The 17,992-nt window shown below is 49.6% G+C and overlaps 1 protein-coding gene across 4 annotated transcripts in view; it reads left to right on the forward strand.

The window, feature by feature from the left end:
* TUBGCP3 (tubulin gamma complex component 3) overlaps nucleotides 1-17,526 on the forward strand; it is a 71,877-nt gene extending 54,351 nt beyond the window's left edge. For 3 of the 4 annotated variants that reach the window (XM_040487058.1, XM_040487055.1, XM_040487056.1), the window contains 5 exons: nucleotides 6,848-6,936; nucleotides 7,058-7,189; nucleotides 10,874-11,014; nucleotides 13,514-13,691; nucleotides 16,461-17,526. In XM_040487058.1, the coding sequence (XP_040342992.1) occupies nucleotides 6,848-6,936; nucleotides 7,058-7,189; nucleotides 10,874-11,014; nucleotides 13,514-13,691; nucleotides 16,461-16,672 (752 nt within the window). In that variant the 3' untranslated portion in view covers nucleotides 16,673-17,526. The remainder of the gene's footprint in view (nucleotides 1-6,847; nucleotides 6,937-7,057; nucleotides 7,190-10,873; nucleotides 11,015-13,513; nucleotides 13,692-16,460) is intronic. The other variant, XM_040487057.1, reaches the window with a different exon arrangement.
* Nucleotides 17,527-17,992: the final 466 nt, after the last annotated feature.

Below are 17,992 nucleotides of genomic sequence, written 5' to 3' on the forward strand. Positions count from 1 at the left end.
TTTTTATATTATTTTACAATTAAAAGCTGTGGTAAAATTTAGATGGGTTTATTTTAATGTTACAAATACTGAATAACTGTAGTTACCGATAATTTTGAATTTTTCGTATTGAAATTCATTTGGTCAAAACCTTTGAGAAAGTATTTCAACAGTGTGTCTCCAAGGAAAAACAGCACTGAGCGATTCTTAACCCTTTGGTGAAAGTGATTATTGAAGAAGGAGCTGTTGCTTGAAGAAAGGTGTATGTGACCTTTGCGTGATTGCTAGGTCAAGGCTGAATCTTGAGCAGCTCCCAAAGTCCCAGGATAATGACACCCCGGAAGCCGGGGGCCTGGAGGGTACCTGACTGTGTGGACAGAGTGGCCAGTTTTTACTGGGCGTCCCTGCTTTCTGTATACACAGCAGGCCTTTTCCAGGGGCATCAGGACGCTCTGATTATGCTCCTGGCCTGGCTTTCGGACTCACTTCATAGGTTGATAATAAGGACCCTCTGATGTAGCCGAGAAGGACGTGAGAGGGAACGTTTTCTTGTCAATACCCTAATGGTTGTGGACAGGAGATACTGCCTTCAGCTATTTCTAGTACCTGTGCGCTGCCTCGCCGGCTGGCTCTTCGTGAAGGAGGCAGAAGGAGGCGTCAGTCACTCAGAGGGCCTGCCTGTCTCCTGGCTCTGCACCTGTCTCTCGTCCCCTGGTGTCACGACCTCGTGCTGTGTCTCGGGGTGACTCACACAGTCTGTTGGGTGCGCCCTGGCGGGTTGACCCCTTTGCCAGCCGCGTGCCTTCTCTGGGGCTGCCTGGCACTGCCGCGTGTGTGTGCCCAGGTGTCACCTCTCTGTGCCCGACTCAGATCCTCTCCAGGCAGGGCAGACGCTTTGTTCCTGTCACCCTATTTCAAAATAAGCGTCTGTTATTTTTAGCCCTGGGAAGTCTGAGCTCTGTGACAGTTCTAAGTATTAGCTCGTGGTTTGAATATCACCTCACCAGTGTCTGTATGAATTTGCTGTTCTCTTGTATTGAATAATCAGCGAGCTTTGTTTTCTACTTGAAGGTAGTGTGGGAAAAAATAGACCTTCTGTTTTATAAAATCAATAACTTTACTCTCTCTGTCCCAAAAATAAATATAAACGTTAAAAAAAAAATCAATAACTTTAACATAACCGGTGCTATCTCGGAGAGCTTAGCATTAGCTTACTTCACTGACCTTTTCCTTGTCACTGAAGCTTCTACAATCTTTTTAATAGCAACATTTGCCTCGTGTGAATATACCATTCGATTTTTTTTCCCTTTAGTTGTACTTTTTCCCACTAACGTAAATAACGCCATTTGCTTGTATTATATGCCTTTGGCTATTTCTTTAGGTAACCGAGGGAAGGAACACTGGGTTAGCGGGGATGGATTTTAGTTTACTTCACATTCATGAATAGCGATCCTGATAGTTCAGCTGTGGGCGCGTACGGTCACATGACTTGAGGAGCCAGGCACCAGGTTGAGGTGCATCTCGAGGGGCACAGTCCTCTGGCGGCTGTGTGCATTCCTGTTAGCTGGCTGCTGTTGGGTGTTGTGTTCAAACAAATTGTCAATTCGAGAGGGGAAGATGGAAGTTCGTTTTAATTAATTTAATGCTTTTTAAATTATTGATGACTAAACACTTTCTTGGTCATTGTGTTTCTTTTAGGAAACTGGTTTTTTGCTCATGTCTCGGTTGGGGTGTAATGTTCTTACTTTTATTTATAAAGAGTATTTTAAAGTTGTTGCTGTCCAGGCAACTTAACGAGCAGAAATCACCCAGCTAGTTAGTCTTGTTAACACAACAAATCTAGAAACATCTTGCCAGTCATAAATCTGAGGCAGAACTATAGAAGATTACAGAAAGTGCTTCTGGGAGCACCTTTGGAGATTTGCATATATGTATGGTGTGTGGAGCTGTCTTGGTCCATACGAACAGTATCACTGATTGTTATCCCAGATACTTTAATAATATTTATTAAAATAAGTTTTTTGGAGTAAATAGTTACACTTGAAAATGATTTGCTTAGGGGGCACCTGGCTGGCTCAGTGGAGCAAGTGACTCTTGATCTCGGGGTTGTGGGTTCAAGCCCCATCCGTGTTGGGTGTAAAGATTACTTAAAATAAAAAAACTTAGGGGCGCCTGGGTGGCGCAGTCGGTTAAGCGTCCGACTTCAGCCAGGTCACGATCTCGCGGTCCGTGAGTTCGAGCCCCGCGTCAGGCTCTGGGCTGATGGCTCAGAGCCTGGAGCCTGTTTCCGATTCTGTGTCTCCCTCTCTCTCTGCCCCTCCCCCGTTCATGCTCTCTCTCTGTCTGTCCCATAAATAAATAAAAACGTTGAAAAAAAAAATAAAAAAAATAAAATAAAATAAAATAAAAAAACTTAAAAAACCAACCACACAAAAAGAAAATGATTTGCTTAGTACAGGAGTTCTTGATAGTGTCTACCAAGATGTTTATGCCTGTTTTTATATATCTGTCATTCAGCTGGACAGAAGGCAATTGTTGATACCAAAATCATTTAAAGATTTGGTTCTAGTGGTATGGAGATTTTTTGTTGTTGTTGGATTCAATTAATGTAGAAAGTATCACAATTAATGGAAACTTCATTTGTGTCTCAAGTAATATCTAACAAAATGAAATAGATAAATACAGTCAAATGAGCTTGTAATTAAAAAAAAAAAATTTAATGTTTATTTTCACGAGAGAGAGAGAGAGAGAGAGAGCGAGCGAGCGAGCAGGGGAGGGGCAGAGAGAGAGGGAGACACAGAATCTGAAGCAGGCTCCAGGCTCTGAGTTGTTAGCACAGAGCCTGATGCAGGTCTTGAACCCATGAACCATGAGATCATGACCTGAGCTGAAGTTGGATGCTTAACCGGCTGAGCCACCCAGGTGTCCAAATGAGCTTGTATGCTTCTCAACCTTTGTGTGTTGAGGGAAGAGAGTGAATGGAGGTCCCTCCCTCCCCAGAGGGTGGTATTAAAATGACCTCCTTCTTGGTCCTTGTAAGAAATGAAATTGAAGGTGGTGGAGGTGGGAGAGGCGGTGGGGTCCTTGGGGGAGACCTGTCACCACAGGACTGCTGTGGCATTCTGCCAGTTTAATTGGCAGTAGTTTCTCTTTCTTGGTGATTAATACAATAATGGTTCATCTGATGATTGACAGTGTTCCAGACCTGCAGAAATGATAACTTGAAAAACGAGTAGGCATTTTTCTCCTTAGAGGTTCTCTTTGTGTGTATCATTTTTGTATACGCTGATGAGTAGGTACTCCTCAATAATTACACATTTATTAACAGCTCTCAATGCCGGACTTCTGCTGGGCGGCATTGCCCAGGTTTGTGCGCGGTCCCTCAGCACCAGGCTGTGGCCACAGCTGACTTCCTTGTCTCCTGCCTCGGTTTCCTCATGGGGGGAGGGATGTCGACAGTGCTTACTTCCAGGTCTGTGTAATGCACTTACCAGTGCTGCCCCCGGTGGGGGTGGATACTTGTTCAGGTGTCACTGCCACCTTCCTGGTGATGTGGTGACAGCAAATGGCGTTTGCAGGAGGCCCTTTGTGGTGAGTAGAGATTCGGAACACTCTTTGAAGCCTTAGCCTTGAGAAATTAATCAGATGGGTAATTTGATAGTCACTTTTAAGTATAGTAGTGTCAGTTATCAATGCAGGTTGAAGGAGGTGGTTTGCAGTTGTGAAGAAACTGTTTTAGGGTACTTTTTAAAAAAACAAACTTGGTGTAATTTTTAATGACCCTGCATGCTGTCGAAGGTGCTTCCCGCTGAAGATGCCCCCATAGCATGCCATCCAGTCCTTCTGGAGCCTGGGGCAGGGTGTTTCATGAGACTCTGTGTTCCTCAGGCACCTGTAGAGGGCAGCAAGGAGTTAGGAGTGATCAGCCACAGGAGAGACTCCTCATTCCAGATTTTGTGCAGGAAACTGTCTGCTTTTTTTTAAATGCGTTCACTGGGAGATGCTTGTGTTTATGTATTTTTTGGACCTCGGTACGAATGTTGCTTTGCTTTTGCGATTATTTGTAGGTCAATCATAAAAACACAAGTATTTATATTTTAATTATGTTTTATTTATTTTTTTAATTTACTTATTTTAATGTTAGGAGAGAGAGAGCACACACATGCACATGCGTGCACAGGTGGGGGAGGGGAGAGAAGAGAGGAAGACACAGAATCTGAAGCAGGCTGCAGGCTCTGAGCTGTTAGCACAGAGCGCAAGACCCACAGAGTGGGTCTTGAACGCATGAACCTTGAGATCATGACTTGAGCCAAAGTCGGATGCTTAACCAACTGAGCCACCCAGGTGCCCCTTAAGTATGCTTTAAATGTCTTTTCAAGGGTGTGGGACGTGCTCGGACTTGTTTGGTTCTGAAAGCCACTATGTCGTCAATGATGAAAATGAGCATCAGAGGCGAGGTTGGAGGTTGGTGATGGTGCTGTGAGGAGGGTGGCTGTGCTGGATGCCTGGTGGACACAGCAGCTGGGGTCAGGGGGACGTGCGTGAACTTGATGGAGCTCTCGGGCGCAGGGCTGGGTGACTGGGCCCTGTTTGGAGCTGGGGGGGGCACCTTTGGGAGTAATGCTTCAGTTTTAGGCATGTTAATGTGAGGTGCTTATAATAATCTACGTGATACATCTGGTTTGAATTGATTTGCAACCTGAGACAGATCTGAACTAGAAATGAGAGTGTAGACAGTGTGAGTGGGGGTGACCCTGGGTGCCGTGGGAGCTTCTGGGAGCTTCCTGGGGGAGGGCTCCAGGGCAGAGGTGGCGGGCGGGAAGCCGCTGTGTCAGAGGAAGGCAGGAAGGCACGGAGATCCCGGGGTTTCCAGGTAGCATGGATGACTAACTAGCCAAGGCCCACAGCCAGGAATTTGAGGTTGGCCCCAGCGTGACTCGAGACACGAGAGGTTTTCGTAGATTAATCGGCGGTGGAGAAATTGTGCACCAGGTCACCCCGTGTCATGAAGTGGAGTCAGCAATGGTGGGCGGGGCACCGTGTTGTCAGCTGTGTGAGGCCCGACCGAGTTCCTCGTTTATGCGATCACATGTGACATGTAGAATGCGTTAGCAAAGTCATATAAGGCGCATATAAAAGCCAGCACATTATCCAAGGACTGCTGGATTGATGGTGGATGGGACCCCAGTGCACCCTAGGGGGCCCCAAGACCTAGAGACGAGAGCAGTGACACCCGCGTGTTTGTTGAGATTTTCCCGTTGCGTGTAGCACACTGACTTGGGCAGGTGATGAGACGGGCCACACGGATTTCTGTACTCCTGTAGCACGTCTGGGGCCTGCTTACCGTCTTCATGCATGTCTGTCAGGACAGGCACGGAATCTGCAGTCCATGAGTGATGTTAAACTCTCTGTGGAAGGAATGTCAGGACACAGAGATGCCTTCTTACGAGGCTGAAAGACAAGCAGACGGCTTTCACTTGGCTCCGTGCAAAGTGGCGTGTTTGGACCCAGCGCAGGTGTGCTGGAGGGAAGACCCGGAGGTTTGGGTGTCACAGTGAGATCTGTTCGCTGTCACGTATGCTGTGTAAAGGAGCGTCTGCGTGCTGCGGGTGTTCTGAGTACACATCTGTCCAGGGGAGACTGCCTGGCCTTGCGGGGGAGGGAGCACCATCCCTGTCCTCACAGCCCTGGGGCAAAGCCCAGGATGGAGTTGTAATAGAAGCTTGCTTCCCCTGTGACACGGGTGAGTTGTACTTACAGCGGCCTTTTATTATACTCTTTTATGCTGAAAGTAATTTAGGTAAATGGGCTGGGAGTGGGAGTTGGGACATCTTAGCCCCCTCTGAGAGTTTTATTAGGAGAAGTACATTCTTCATTCGGGGCTCATGTTACCTATTCTTTACGACACCGTTGACCACAGCCACGGACGGCAGGCTCCCGACGGCAGGGAAGACATCAGGGGGCTTGTCGCTCAGGCTCGTCTTCTGAGGGGGCTTGCTGTCTCCGCCAGCCAGCACAGTCCCCACGTGTCCCATACCCCTTAACCTGGAGAAAGGATTGTTTTCTAAAGTATGCATCACCACTGTTTCTCTACAAGTCCCTATTTCGCTTCCTCGTTTTTACTGTATTACAAAGGGACAAGAATGGTTTCTCGAATAACTGTGTGCAGCGATGATTATTTAACCACGCAATTAAAGGCATTTGGGTTGGAAACAAAAATAAATGTGCTTAAACCATTCCTTTGATGGTCTCATCTCTGACTGAACCCTCTATTGTGGTGGCTCTGGTACTCTGGTGGAGTCTTTGAATGAAAAATTGGAAGTGTGAGCAGAGAACGGCTGTTCTGTGGTGACCTTCAAGCCTTTTGATGGCTTAATAATCTTGCAAAGAACAGAAGCAGAGTCTGGGCTCAAGCCCATCTCCTCCCAGTTCACCTGTCTCTCAGGTGACGAGGTCCTAATTCGGCCCTTCAGGAAATGTCACTTTTGTCTCCAGATTGCTGGGAGTCCCGAGGTCTCGCGCAACAGCAGCACACGTATTGTAAAGAAGCCACGGCATTGAGCGTGAATTCATACTTGTGAAGCAACTTGTCTACTGAATTTTCAGATGCAAATACTTTGTTTTGTGCTGTTCCTTGTCAGGTCCTTATGTCACGTAAAGTAACGTGATGCTGTTGATTAGCTAAACCCTTGTGTAGCTTGAATGGCACGGAGGTTGACCATGGAAAGACTGCTCCCTGTTTTAAGGGGCTAAGAGTTAAAGCCAGCGATTGTTTGTTTTTGAAAGTGATTGCAGATGAACGGGTGGGAGCAAGTGTGCCGTTTGAGCGTGTTGTGTGTGTGACACCAGCTCTGTGGCTCTCTTGCAGAGTTCTCCGGGGTGCTGCACCACTGCCACATCCTGGCGTCCGAGATGGTCCATTTCATCCACCAGATGCAGTACTACATCACATTCGAGGTACTTCCTGAGCACTCTTTGGTTTAAATAAGTCACGACGTCTTATGTGGTGAGTTTCGTCAAAGACCCTACACCAGGAAGACACGACCTCCGTCCTGAGTCTCACGTTGTTGTTTCCTAGGTGCTTGAGTGTTCTTGGGATGAGCTTTGGAACAAGGTGCAGCAGGCCCAGGACCTGGACCACATCATTGCCGCACACGAGGTGTTCCTGGACACCATCATCTCCCGCTGTCTGCTGGACGCCGACTCCAGAGTAAGATGGACATGCCTTTTACACGGAGACCAGTAGTGTGGCTTGTGTGTTGGGCTCCTGTCCCAGGGAGATCTTAGAGATCGCCTGATGCCCACATTGTGGTAACTAATCACTTGGAGTTCAAGGTTGACCGTTTCTGGGCAGAGTTAGAATAAGAACACGCTCTGAAATGTGTATGAAACTGGTGAAGTGTGTGTTCACACCCACCCGTGGGCTCTCACCCACCCATGGGCTCTTGGGCTCGGAAGACACAGGTGAACCACGAGCGGTAGGCTGTGCCTTCACGTGCTCTCTAGGGACGGTGGTGTTTCCTGTGTGTGCCTTCACGGAGCGAGCCTCTGGCTGCACAAGTCGGAAAACAGTATTTGTCTAGATGAACTCTAAGCGTTGCTTGTGTTCCGCGGCCCTGGCTTCGTTGTTAGCATCGCTTCCCTGTGGGCCCCTGTTCCGAAAGTGGCTGTTCACGTGGCCAAACCTTCTGGAGTCGTGATTTTATTCGGACATCCGGGGAAATCTATTCTGATGTAAGAGTCAAAATGTCAGGCGCGTTTTTGACACTAAATGTGTGACTTTGGGCTCGTGGAGGGGCGTGTCTGGCTAAGCCGGCAGCTCCCCGAGGGGAGCACAATGCTTCTGGGGGCTCGCGCTGGGTGCAGCTGCGTTCCCCGGGCAAGCAGGTGTTAGTGTGCCACACTGGTGAACACCGCCTTCGTCCGCATACCACAGCGCTCACGTGCTCCTGGGTGGGAGTCGATTACCCACATGCTTGGGTAAGTGGGTTGAAACGATGACACAGAAGTAACTGAAAGCACTTGCGGTGTGATGAGTGACGTAAGAACTGTGCCTGCAGCCTTTTGGCCTTGGTTACTGTTAGTGAGTCTCGTCTTTATCGGCTGAGCTCCCGGACACTCGTGGGGTCATCTTGTCTGCTTGGCGGCACGCATGCTACCCGTCTGCGGATGTGCATACGTGTGTGCTGTGTGGGCACAGCGCTGTCGTGTCAAGCAGGTGTGACGCTCGTCTCTCTCACATAGGTCTGTGGGGGGTAAATGGTATAATTGATGGAAACCATCCATCGTGGTGGTGCCTGATGCACGACGGATAGTGACCTGTGTGTAAGTCAGGTCCAGAATGGTTCAGAGCCATTCTGTGTGTGTTACAGAGATTGAGCTTGGGCAGGTGTAATGCGTGAGCTCCTGAGGGTTACACCCACACTGACCTCAGTCTACGTGGGGAGTGAGGAGCAGTCAGCGGCCGACCGCGTGTGATTTCAGCCACACGGGACAGTCGCGTATGCAACAGTCCCACCTCTTGCCTCCAGAAGATTCCCACTGACATGAGCAGAATCCAAGCAGAAAATGTTTTACCTGTAACACACTTTCTCGTGGTCGTGGAAAGTTCACATGTGAGTTGGTCCTATGTCTCCTTCAGTGAAGAAGTCAGTACGCTAAAGACTTAATGTCCATTTTTGAAATGGCCCCTTTGCTGATGGTTTTAGTTTAAAATGTTGTTTTTAATTTTTTCTTTTTAAATTTATTTTTGAGAGAGAGAGAGAGACAGAGCACGAGCAGGGGAGGGGCAGAGAGAGAGGGAGACACAGAATCAGAAGCAGGCTCCAGGCTCTGAGCTGTCAGCATGGAGCCCGATGCAGGGCTCGAACCCATGAACCGTAAGATTGTGTAGACGCTTAACTGACTGAGCCACCTAGGCACTCCTAGTTTTACTTTTAATTTGATGATTTAAAATAATCACTAGAGGTCTTGTTTTTTAAGGAACCCAATCTAGAATAGATTCAAGCAATCTGTTATGAAAATTCAGTGTATTTTTGGTGTCTCCCTTAGTCAGAAGTAAGGCTTTCTGATACTGCATCATCCTGCGGGTGTGCACACACATGGTCCTCGCCTCTGCATTGCCAAGGAAGGACCTGAACCCCACCCGACTCTGCTGCCGACTGATGGTGGCCCAGAACACACGGTCGCGGCCGTGCCGTGCGGGCATACTGCTGACAGAGTCCTCCTCGCACCCTGAGTGAAGAAAGAGCATTCCGTCACCTCGTACAGTAGTTAACCGCTCCTAAGTAGCGAATACATCTTTCTTAAAAACGAAAGATTAGCCCACGTCCATCTTTTGTTTTGCTTTCTTGTTATTAAGCGAGAGAACAAGTAGCCTTATGGTAAGCCTGGTGTCTGCCCCGGGTCCTGGCGTCCTCACCCTGGGGGCAGCTACATGGTAGTGAGGTTCATGCCCAGCAGTTAGTAGCCCTGTGCGGGGGCGTGTCTGAGTGGGTGCAGTGAGTCCCGTAGACAGTGCCGTGACAGTGGCCTCGCACATGCCCTCACCAACCCGAGCTCCTTCTCCAGCAGCGGTAGGCCAGGCCTGTCAGCCTCACTGCTTCCACCTGCCCGTGAGCTTGGAGCCCCTCTGCTTTCTGGGCTTCTCCTCTGCTTCTCTGTAAAGTCACATCATCTTGTCCCATAACATTCTGCACATCTCTTGTAGGCCTTTAGTATGTGTGTGCGGTTTGGCTGGTCTGTAGGGATGCTGTCGATTTCATTTTGCTCTTTTGTCTGCTTTTTTATCCTAGTAGTTTCTAGATCGCGTAGGTCCCGTTTTTATAGGGAAAACCATTTTGTTTCTTCCTTTCCACGGGTATGTTTGGCTCTTTTGACTTAGGATGTTAGCGGGGTCAACCAGGAGCACACATGCCACATCCCCGACATGGAAGACACATTTTCTTCTTTCACCCCTGACTGCGATGTCGCCAGATCTCCCAGGACCTTTATCAGATTACAGAGGGTCCTTGAGTCCTAGTTTGCTTAGATGCTTTGGATAAATCATGAGTGGCTGTTATGTTTTAACATGATTTTTTTCCTGTGATTTCAACATTTTCTTCCTCTCAAATTGTTAATGGGTTTTTTAAAACTCTAAGCTGGCGGAGGATCGAGTAGATGCCCCTCTTCAGTCGTGGGGCGCTGTTGTCCATCCATGAAAGACTTGTGTTTATTGGGTTTCACATCCCACCCCCCGCACCCCTGCCATCCCCACCGTTGGCCCAGTTGTCTTTGTGTTTGCTGTTGGACCTTGGATGCATATGTGGCATTTTGCACGGATGTGTCTTTGGCTTCTACCTAAATGATGTTTGCTGAGCTCTGTTTCGGGGCCGCACTGGGAGGAAGCCCACCTGAAATCTCGTAGGTACCTGTGGAGGGCGCCGTGCAGCGTGGAGACACTGGGCCCAAACACTGGCGGCTTCCAGTGTGGGACCGTCCGTGTGTGCCTGCTGTGAGCTGATTTTTAAAAACTGTGCTGAATCTGTTTCTTCTTTTATTTCACTAAGAATCTCTTTTCTCATATCTCCCATGTCTGATCTGGGTGTGTGTGGCTCCAAAGGGTGGAGAAAATGGAATTGCTTTCCTGTTCCTTTCTGCCCTCGCAGTATCTCTGCTCCTGGGGCTGCGCTGTGGCTTGTGATGTGCTCTGAGGGTGTGGGTGACACGGGACCCTGTGCCGCATGGTGCGCGCTCAGTATGCGCGAGTGGACAGGCAGAGCCCTTGGAGGGTGTGAGTTGATATCTTGTTTCTTCGTGCCTTTTTACTATTCGTCCATGTTCTTTGGAACAACTTCGGAATGAGCATGTTGGGGCTCTAGTCGTTAAAAGAAAAATCTTTGTCTCCTGTCCTCAGGCACTTTTAAATCAACTAAGAGCTGTGTTTGATCAGATCATCGAACTTCAGAACACTCAAGATGCGATATACAGAGCGGCTCTGGAAGAGTTACAGAGACGATTACAGTTTGAGGAGAAAAAGAAACAGAGTGAAGTCGAGGTATGGCTGTGACACCGGGGGGTTTACCAGGTTTAAAAATGAGCTTATTGCCACCATAGTCACGAATACGACAGGTAACTTCCCTGCTGAAATGTTTGACTAACGCCGTGTGCACCACCTGCGTGCGGAGTCCTGAGGCGGTGCTGACTGCTCCAGGGGACCGGTCACCATCGCTGTCATCCTGTCTTGAAAATAAATGAAGACAGCACCTGCGGGAATCCCGTGAGGGAGGTGCTGACGTCTCTGCAAACGGTGCCCAGCTCTGCGTCACCTGTCCCCTGGAGCTGGTGGCTGTGTGTGTCTATGTGGGAACTTAAGTTGTGCACTTGTGGCTATTTTCAGTGACCTCCCTAAAGTATGTTTGTGTCCTCCGTGACCTTGGATTGTGAAGATTTAATGAGCAAGTTGGGCTGTTTAGGAGACTTCTTGTATCTGATATAATCTGTATAATTTTTTACCTTTTCAAGGTGCTTCTTCTTGAGTGACAAATTTTTCAGTTGACACAGTTTGATTAGTTTTATTTTTAACTGTTTCCTTAAAATTTGTGTTAGGACCCTATTTAACGTGGAAAACTCACAACCACTTAGAGCACATGCCGTCCCCTCAGGGTTTCTGGGAACAGGAAGAGGCCTGCTCCACTACTGTCGCCGAGATGGGGGTGTGTGTGTGACCCCGAAATGCCGCCTGGCCCGTGTGCAGGCACGCCCGGGTGCCAGACCGACCAAAGACTCCACCCTGGCCGTGCTCGCTGGTGGCGTCCTTCTGGGTGGCTTGACTTCTCCAGGGCAGGTCTCCTTGTCTATGAAAGGGGAGTGATGCTAAGTAAGACCCTGTGGTGACCTGTCGGCGTGTGTCATGCACGCCAGTGACTTAGCATTTTGGAAGCATTCAGTAAAAGCTAGTTACTGCTGTGATTTGTAAAGCTGCCCACAGCCCCGCAGAATTTACCCTTCTCGAGAATTATTAAACTATATAAAATCTGCAAAAATCAGTCCTTGGGATTTTCACATTCTTGTAGTAGAGGGGTGGCCAGTTGTGTGGGAGTTGAACATTCTCTCTCCAGACTGTAAGCCATCAGCACCGGAGTGGAACGCATCTACATAATGAGTCAGGACTATTCTGTGTGTTTCATTCAGATCTGCTTAGGGATACCGTAGGACGGCTGAAAGCTCGAACTGTCTCGGAGAAATTATTTAAATCCAGTGGGCAAAATAACTGCAGAAGCAGTCACTTGGACCTAGGGTCACTGTGGTGTTCAAGAGACTGTGCGCGAGGACGGGGGTCCGGCCTCCTGAGTGTTCTGCAGACGGAGTTGTGTTGGAGCAGCCGTCCGTGGCTGCCTGCATGGGCTGGTGGCAGCGCCATGATGGTGTCGGCCTGGCGGCCCACAGATCCCACACTGTGTGCCCCCTGGCCCTTGGCAAACAAGGTCTGTGAACTGCTGCGTCACAGAGATCGTAAAGGGCCCCTAAGTGGAATATGTTGTATTCGTGGATTGGAGAACTGACTCAGTTCCATCCCGGTTCTGATCCCAGCAGTTCTGGGATTTTTGTGGGCCTTCATACTTTTTTTTCTTTCGGTAAGAAATGATAAACCAACTCTACAGTTGATGTGGAAATATGTAGGGCATGGTGTGCAGAGAAGAGACGTTGAGTAACCTGAGCACTCGGGACTTAGCCGTGAAAACACGGCAGGGAGCAGGACGGCGTTGGCACCGCCACGGGCAGTTGTGAGCAGAGAGACATCCAGAAACGGACCTACGCCTCCTGGGACCGTCAGTTCCCGACTGAGGACAGTGGGCGATGGGTTGTCAGTAGGTGGAGTCAGGCAGCTGTGGCTTGGCCCTGCCTCACACCCACAGGCAGCACGGTGGGCTGAGTCTGAACAGGAAGGGTGACGTGCTAAAGCTTCCAGAGGACACAGAAAGAGCAGCTGTAAGAGAAACCAGTGTTTCATCATTGTCTTACCAGGATGCGTTCCCACTGATAAACTGAGTTCCTACACTACCTCCTGTGCAGGCCGGCTGCAAAGCCCTTTAGTTAGACTCACCGCCCATTGAGAACAGTCTCTTAGAACCAGAAGTAGGTCTGTTTCCAGTGCAGAAAGAGCCGGCATGCTTAGGAGAAGTAGCGAGAGGTGTTCCCACCACCGTCAAGGGCTCACGGGCTCCCACTTTGGGCCAGTCGGCCCCCCTTTGTGCGTGCTCTCTGTGCCGAGAAAGCGCGCAGTGATGGACCGGTGCATTGCTCGGTGCGAGAGGCTGCTTGGCTTGACGAATTATCGGAAGTGTCATGTGCTATGTACGCACTGTAAAACCATAGTCACTAAGCGTGAGGGCGTTTTCTGTGCCCATGTGTGCTGATGGAAAATGTCTGTGCTCAGCGGCAGCACAAGGACGCGGGAAGCACGCCTCTCCCCGCCCTCCCCTTCTAGCCCCGTCCTCCCTGGCGGCTTCTCGCACCCATATTTTAATTTCATCTGGTCCTTCCCATTCTTTAGGGCCGGTGGGGAGTGACGGCAGCAGAGGAGGAGGAGGAGAACAGGAGGATTCAAGAGTTTCGAGAATCTATCCCGAAAATGTGCTCGCAGCTGCGGATACTGGCCCATTTCTACCAGGTGCTGGCAGGGCCCGGACCACACTGGTGTGTTCCTGCAGTAGACCGTTGCCATCAGAATGGTTAGAACACAGTCCTCTCGGTCCACCCTCCACCCAGGGTGGTGCCCAGTCTTGGCTGTGACCTTCCCAGGGACCCTGGGCTCACCCCCAATGCTGGCCTGGGAGGGTTCCGGTGGTGTCGGCGGTGGGCGGGGGCTCTGGGAGGGCCGGGGTGAGGCCGGAGGGCGCCGCGGGCGTGCGGGGGGCTGTGGAGGAGCCAGGCTCGCAGGGCAGCGGGCGCTGAACTTGGCACACAGCCCTGGGAGGCTGAGAGAGACGCCGAGGCCCAGAGTCCATGGGCTCTGCCTTTTATGCCTGTGGTGGTTTTGCCTTCTGGTTCCGTCTGTTCTCAGTGTGGTTTTAGTGATGGAGATACAGGTGAAAAGATTTTGTGAAGAATTTTTACATTTGGTTGCTGGTAACTAATAAGACAAATCGAGCATTGACGTTAAAACCTTTGAAAATTACATATTTGTGTGCTAATGTCTCCACGTGGTTCAGGATTTCACATGAAGGTGCCACCTGTTCATGGGCATCTAGTTTCTTCCCGTGTCCTCACACTTCTGATGGCGGTCTTCCGCGTGACGTGGGCGGGGAAAGACTTTGTCCCTTTCCCAAGTGTCTTCTTCTGACGTTAGTGACTGTTGCGTTTTTGTTGAAAATATGTTTCCTAACGATGATGGGGTTGTGTTCAGTGCAAAAGTATCTTCACCGGATACTGTTTTCATAATGAAATACCTACTTGACCTCCGTGTGCAGAAATAGCATGTATGCACATTTCTTAAAAATGGACATCTACGGGCACCTGAGGGGCTCAGTCTGTTGAGTGTCCAAATATTGATTTTGGCCCAGGTCACAATCTCACGGTTTATGGGTTCAAGCCCCACATCAGGCTCTGCACTGCCAGCATGGTGCCTGCTTGGGATTCTCTCTCTCCCTTTCTCTCTGTCCCTCCCCTGCTCGTACTCACTCTCTCTCTGAAAATGAATGAATAAACTTAAAAAAAATGGATACCTAATGGTCAGCTCCATATTATTTTTTTTAATTCAAAATTTTTTTTTTAATTTTGGAGAGAGAGCACAAGCAGGGGAGAGGGACAGAGAGAGAGAGAGAGGGAGAGCGAGAATCTCAAGCAGGCTCCGCACTCAGCACAGAGCCCAACATGGGGCTCAATCCCACCACCCTGGAATCATGACCTGAGCTGAGATCAAGAGTCGGACAGTGAACTGACTGAGCCCGCAGGTGCACTGCTACTATTAAGAGAGTTGTGTATCTGCTGCAGAGAAATCTTGAAAATGCCTGTCCCCATGCTTGTTTCTCAAAGAGATAGGGGTGATTACATATTTCCTGAGAGAGTTAATACATTTTTGAAAAGGAATCTTAATCTGTATAATCCCAGTTTTACTGAAATTACAGTCTTAATCTTCTTTCTAAATCATGGCCATTGGGATTTCTTTTCCCTTAACAGAAAAGTCCTCTTCTGTTCTCTGAATTATGGAAACAGCAGGGCATCAACAGCCACCATCATGTTCTGCTTTTGAGCCATGACTGGAGTCCCGAGCCTGAGCACAGACCTGTCCCTCACATGTCCCCGTAGTGACCTTCACACGTCTGTTTTGTTGCCCAGCAAGGAGCCACTGTTTATAGTCTTGTGATAGAATTGCTTAGAGACTGTCTCTGAAGCCCTCTGTTTCCCAGAATGACACGGGTGTCCACAGCGCCCTGCTGTGCGCCAGCTCAGTGTGTGTCCCTTGGTGTCACATGCCCGAGTCCCCAGGAGCAAGGACAGGGACCGAGGTGCTGTTGGGGTTTGGGAGGACTGTGGCATGTGGTGTTTCAGCGAGGACTTCTCTGCACATGAGACCTGTGGGTCTGCAGACGTGGAGACAAACCTCACCTGCTTGACGGACACACGCCTGCTGGCTGTGACTCAGGAACCTGACGGTGGGGTTTGTGCTCCTAAGTGACTCCACCCTGCAGAGAAGTAGCTGGGTTTTGACGTCTGAAGGTTTGAGGACAGTCATGTCCCCTCACGTTTACAAAGCCCCTCGATAAGGAGGTGACGCTCCACACTCTGCCTGTGAATCTTCAGGAAGGAGACTCAGCCTGGGAGCTGATGGTCGTGCCTTAGAGGCTGGTCCTTCCTCGTGTTTGCCTTGTGCTTTCCTGTGAGGGCTTTATGATTCAGGCCTCTAAATAACTCAAGGGAAAGATGAAAATGTAACTCTGGGTTTTGTATTTAAAATAAAAAGTGGCTCCTGGGGGACTCAGTCAGTTAAGTGTCCACCTTCGGCTCAGGTCATGATCTCACGGTTCTTGAGTTTGAGCCCCACGTCCGGCTCTGTGCTGATAGCTCGGAGCCTGGAGCCTGCTTCGGATTCCGTGTCTCCCTCTCCCTCTGCCCCTCCCCTGCTCGTGCTCTGTCTCTCTCTCTTTCTGTCTCTGTCTCTCTCGGCAATAAACATCAAAAAGAAGGGTACATTTCTAAGAGCGTAAGGTTAAACATAATAAAAAGAATAGGCTGTTTGAACATCAGAAGCTTCACTGCTTTGCATATTCTTACAGAACTTAGGGCAGAAAGGGAAACGTGTTGGTTCTTTTAAATAAAATCGATTGATAGCGCATTTGTATCTGTGCCCATGGGCATCTCCTCCCCACACCCTGCCCTCCTTTGGGATGCCTGCCGCAGTGGGGGTTTATGCAGGACCGTGGGTGTGGACAGAAATCCCAGCCCACTGAGGCCACGGGGGCGGGCCCCCACTGACGTGCCTGTTCCTTTCCTGTCCCCAGGGTGTGGTGCAGCAGTTCCTGGTGCTGCTAACGACCAGCTCCGACGAGAGCCTGCGTTTCCTGAGCTTCAGGCTGGACTTCAACGAGCACTACGAGGCCCGAGAGCCGAGGCTGCGGGTGTCCCTGGGCTCCCGCGGGCGGCGTGGCTCTCACGCGTGAGCCCTCCCGTATCCCCCGGCGCCGCCTGTGTTGGGGACTGCGGGTCAAGGTGAACACGCTCGCGTGCGAACCCGCGAGGCTGCCGGCGTGCCGCCCACGAGCCCCTGAAGCTCCTGGGGGCACGGCATCTGTCACATCCAAATCTTGTCGTCACACACGGAGTGGATGTATTTGTAACGTCACCGAGTTACACAGGCCCGTTTGCACTACTCAAGTTTGTTTTTTAACGTCTTCGTATTTACGAGATACCATACTTCGTTGAGGCTTCTTAAGCTCTCCATGATATAATTTATATTTGTCACTTTTTGAGAAATCCCTGTTGCTTTTGGAGAAAATTAGAGCAAATGGATGTTCATCACTTAAGATGGTAATTTTGTTCTTGCTATTTTTTTAACCTCCTCCTTAGAGGCAATTTTTGTTATATGATCAAGTTCAATTGAAACAGAATGTCCCTGCTAAGAAAATATACAGAGCATTTTATTTTGGTCTGTAGTGTGTAAAATGTCAACTTCTGTAAGAACGTTTACACGTTTATCCTTCTTTCAAAGTTTACATTTTTATATTTAATTTACTCTTTCAGATAACTACTCTAAAATAGCGTAGGACGTCCCGGTGATCTGAACAGCCACCCTCAAGCCCAGATTTCCTCAGCCGTCGGGACGATGTAAATAGAGACTAGAGAGTGAACGAACTATTTTATTTTCAAATTCTGATGAGCATTTTAAAGCAAGTGACATGAATACGGAAGGCTTCCTTTTCCCTTGCCTATTTTTTCATTGTAAATATTTATATACTGACCAGGTGTAGGGAACTGTTTTTTGTAAAAACGTCATCAAGTCACATAAATCCGCCTTTATTATGTTGCATAAGTGAAACTTAGAAAATTAAAAGCAGTCTTTCAGCTGTATCGGTTCCTCCCTGAATGGAGCAGCTGTGAGGAAAGCTGGTCCCTCGCCAGGTGGCAGGGCACACGTGGGGACGAGGGTGACACCTAGGACGCAGCCCGCGTGCCCTTTGGTGCGGAGGGGGGCGGCCGCCTCTCAGGGCTGGCGCTGCCCTCATAGCTCGCTCTGCTGTCCCACCCAGTTCCCCAGGGCTCTTGGGGGGGGTCCCGCTCTGCAGAGTGCATCTGAACGTTGTAAGAGAGCAGTGTAGTTTAGGTTAAAAGTTTGTAAAATTGGAGTTTGGAGCAGGGTTTTGTCCCGGAACGCTTCCCAGGAGCCAGGGAGTGCCGTGTCCAGAGTGGTCCTCCTGTGAAGACTTCCATGAGCCGAGACGGAGGAGAGCAAAGTAGCAGCCCGCTGTGACGTGTATGGAGGAGTGTCTGCGGGGGGGGGGGGGGGGGGGGGGGGGGGGGGGGGGGGGGGGGGGGG

Source organism: Herpailurus yagouaroundi, unplaced genomic scaffold (genome assembly GCF_014898765.1).
Source record: "Herpailurus yagouaroundi ecotype Mexico unplaced genomic scaffold, PumYag 164, whole genome shotgun sequence".
Classification (NCBI taxonomy): Eukaryota; Metazoa; Chordata; class Mammalia; order Carnivora; family Felidae; genus Herpailurus; species Herpailurus yagouaroundi.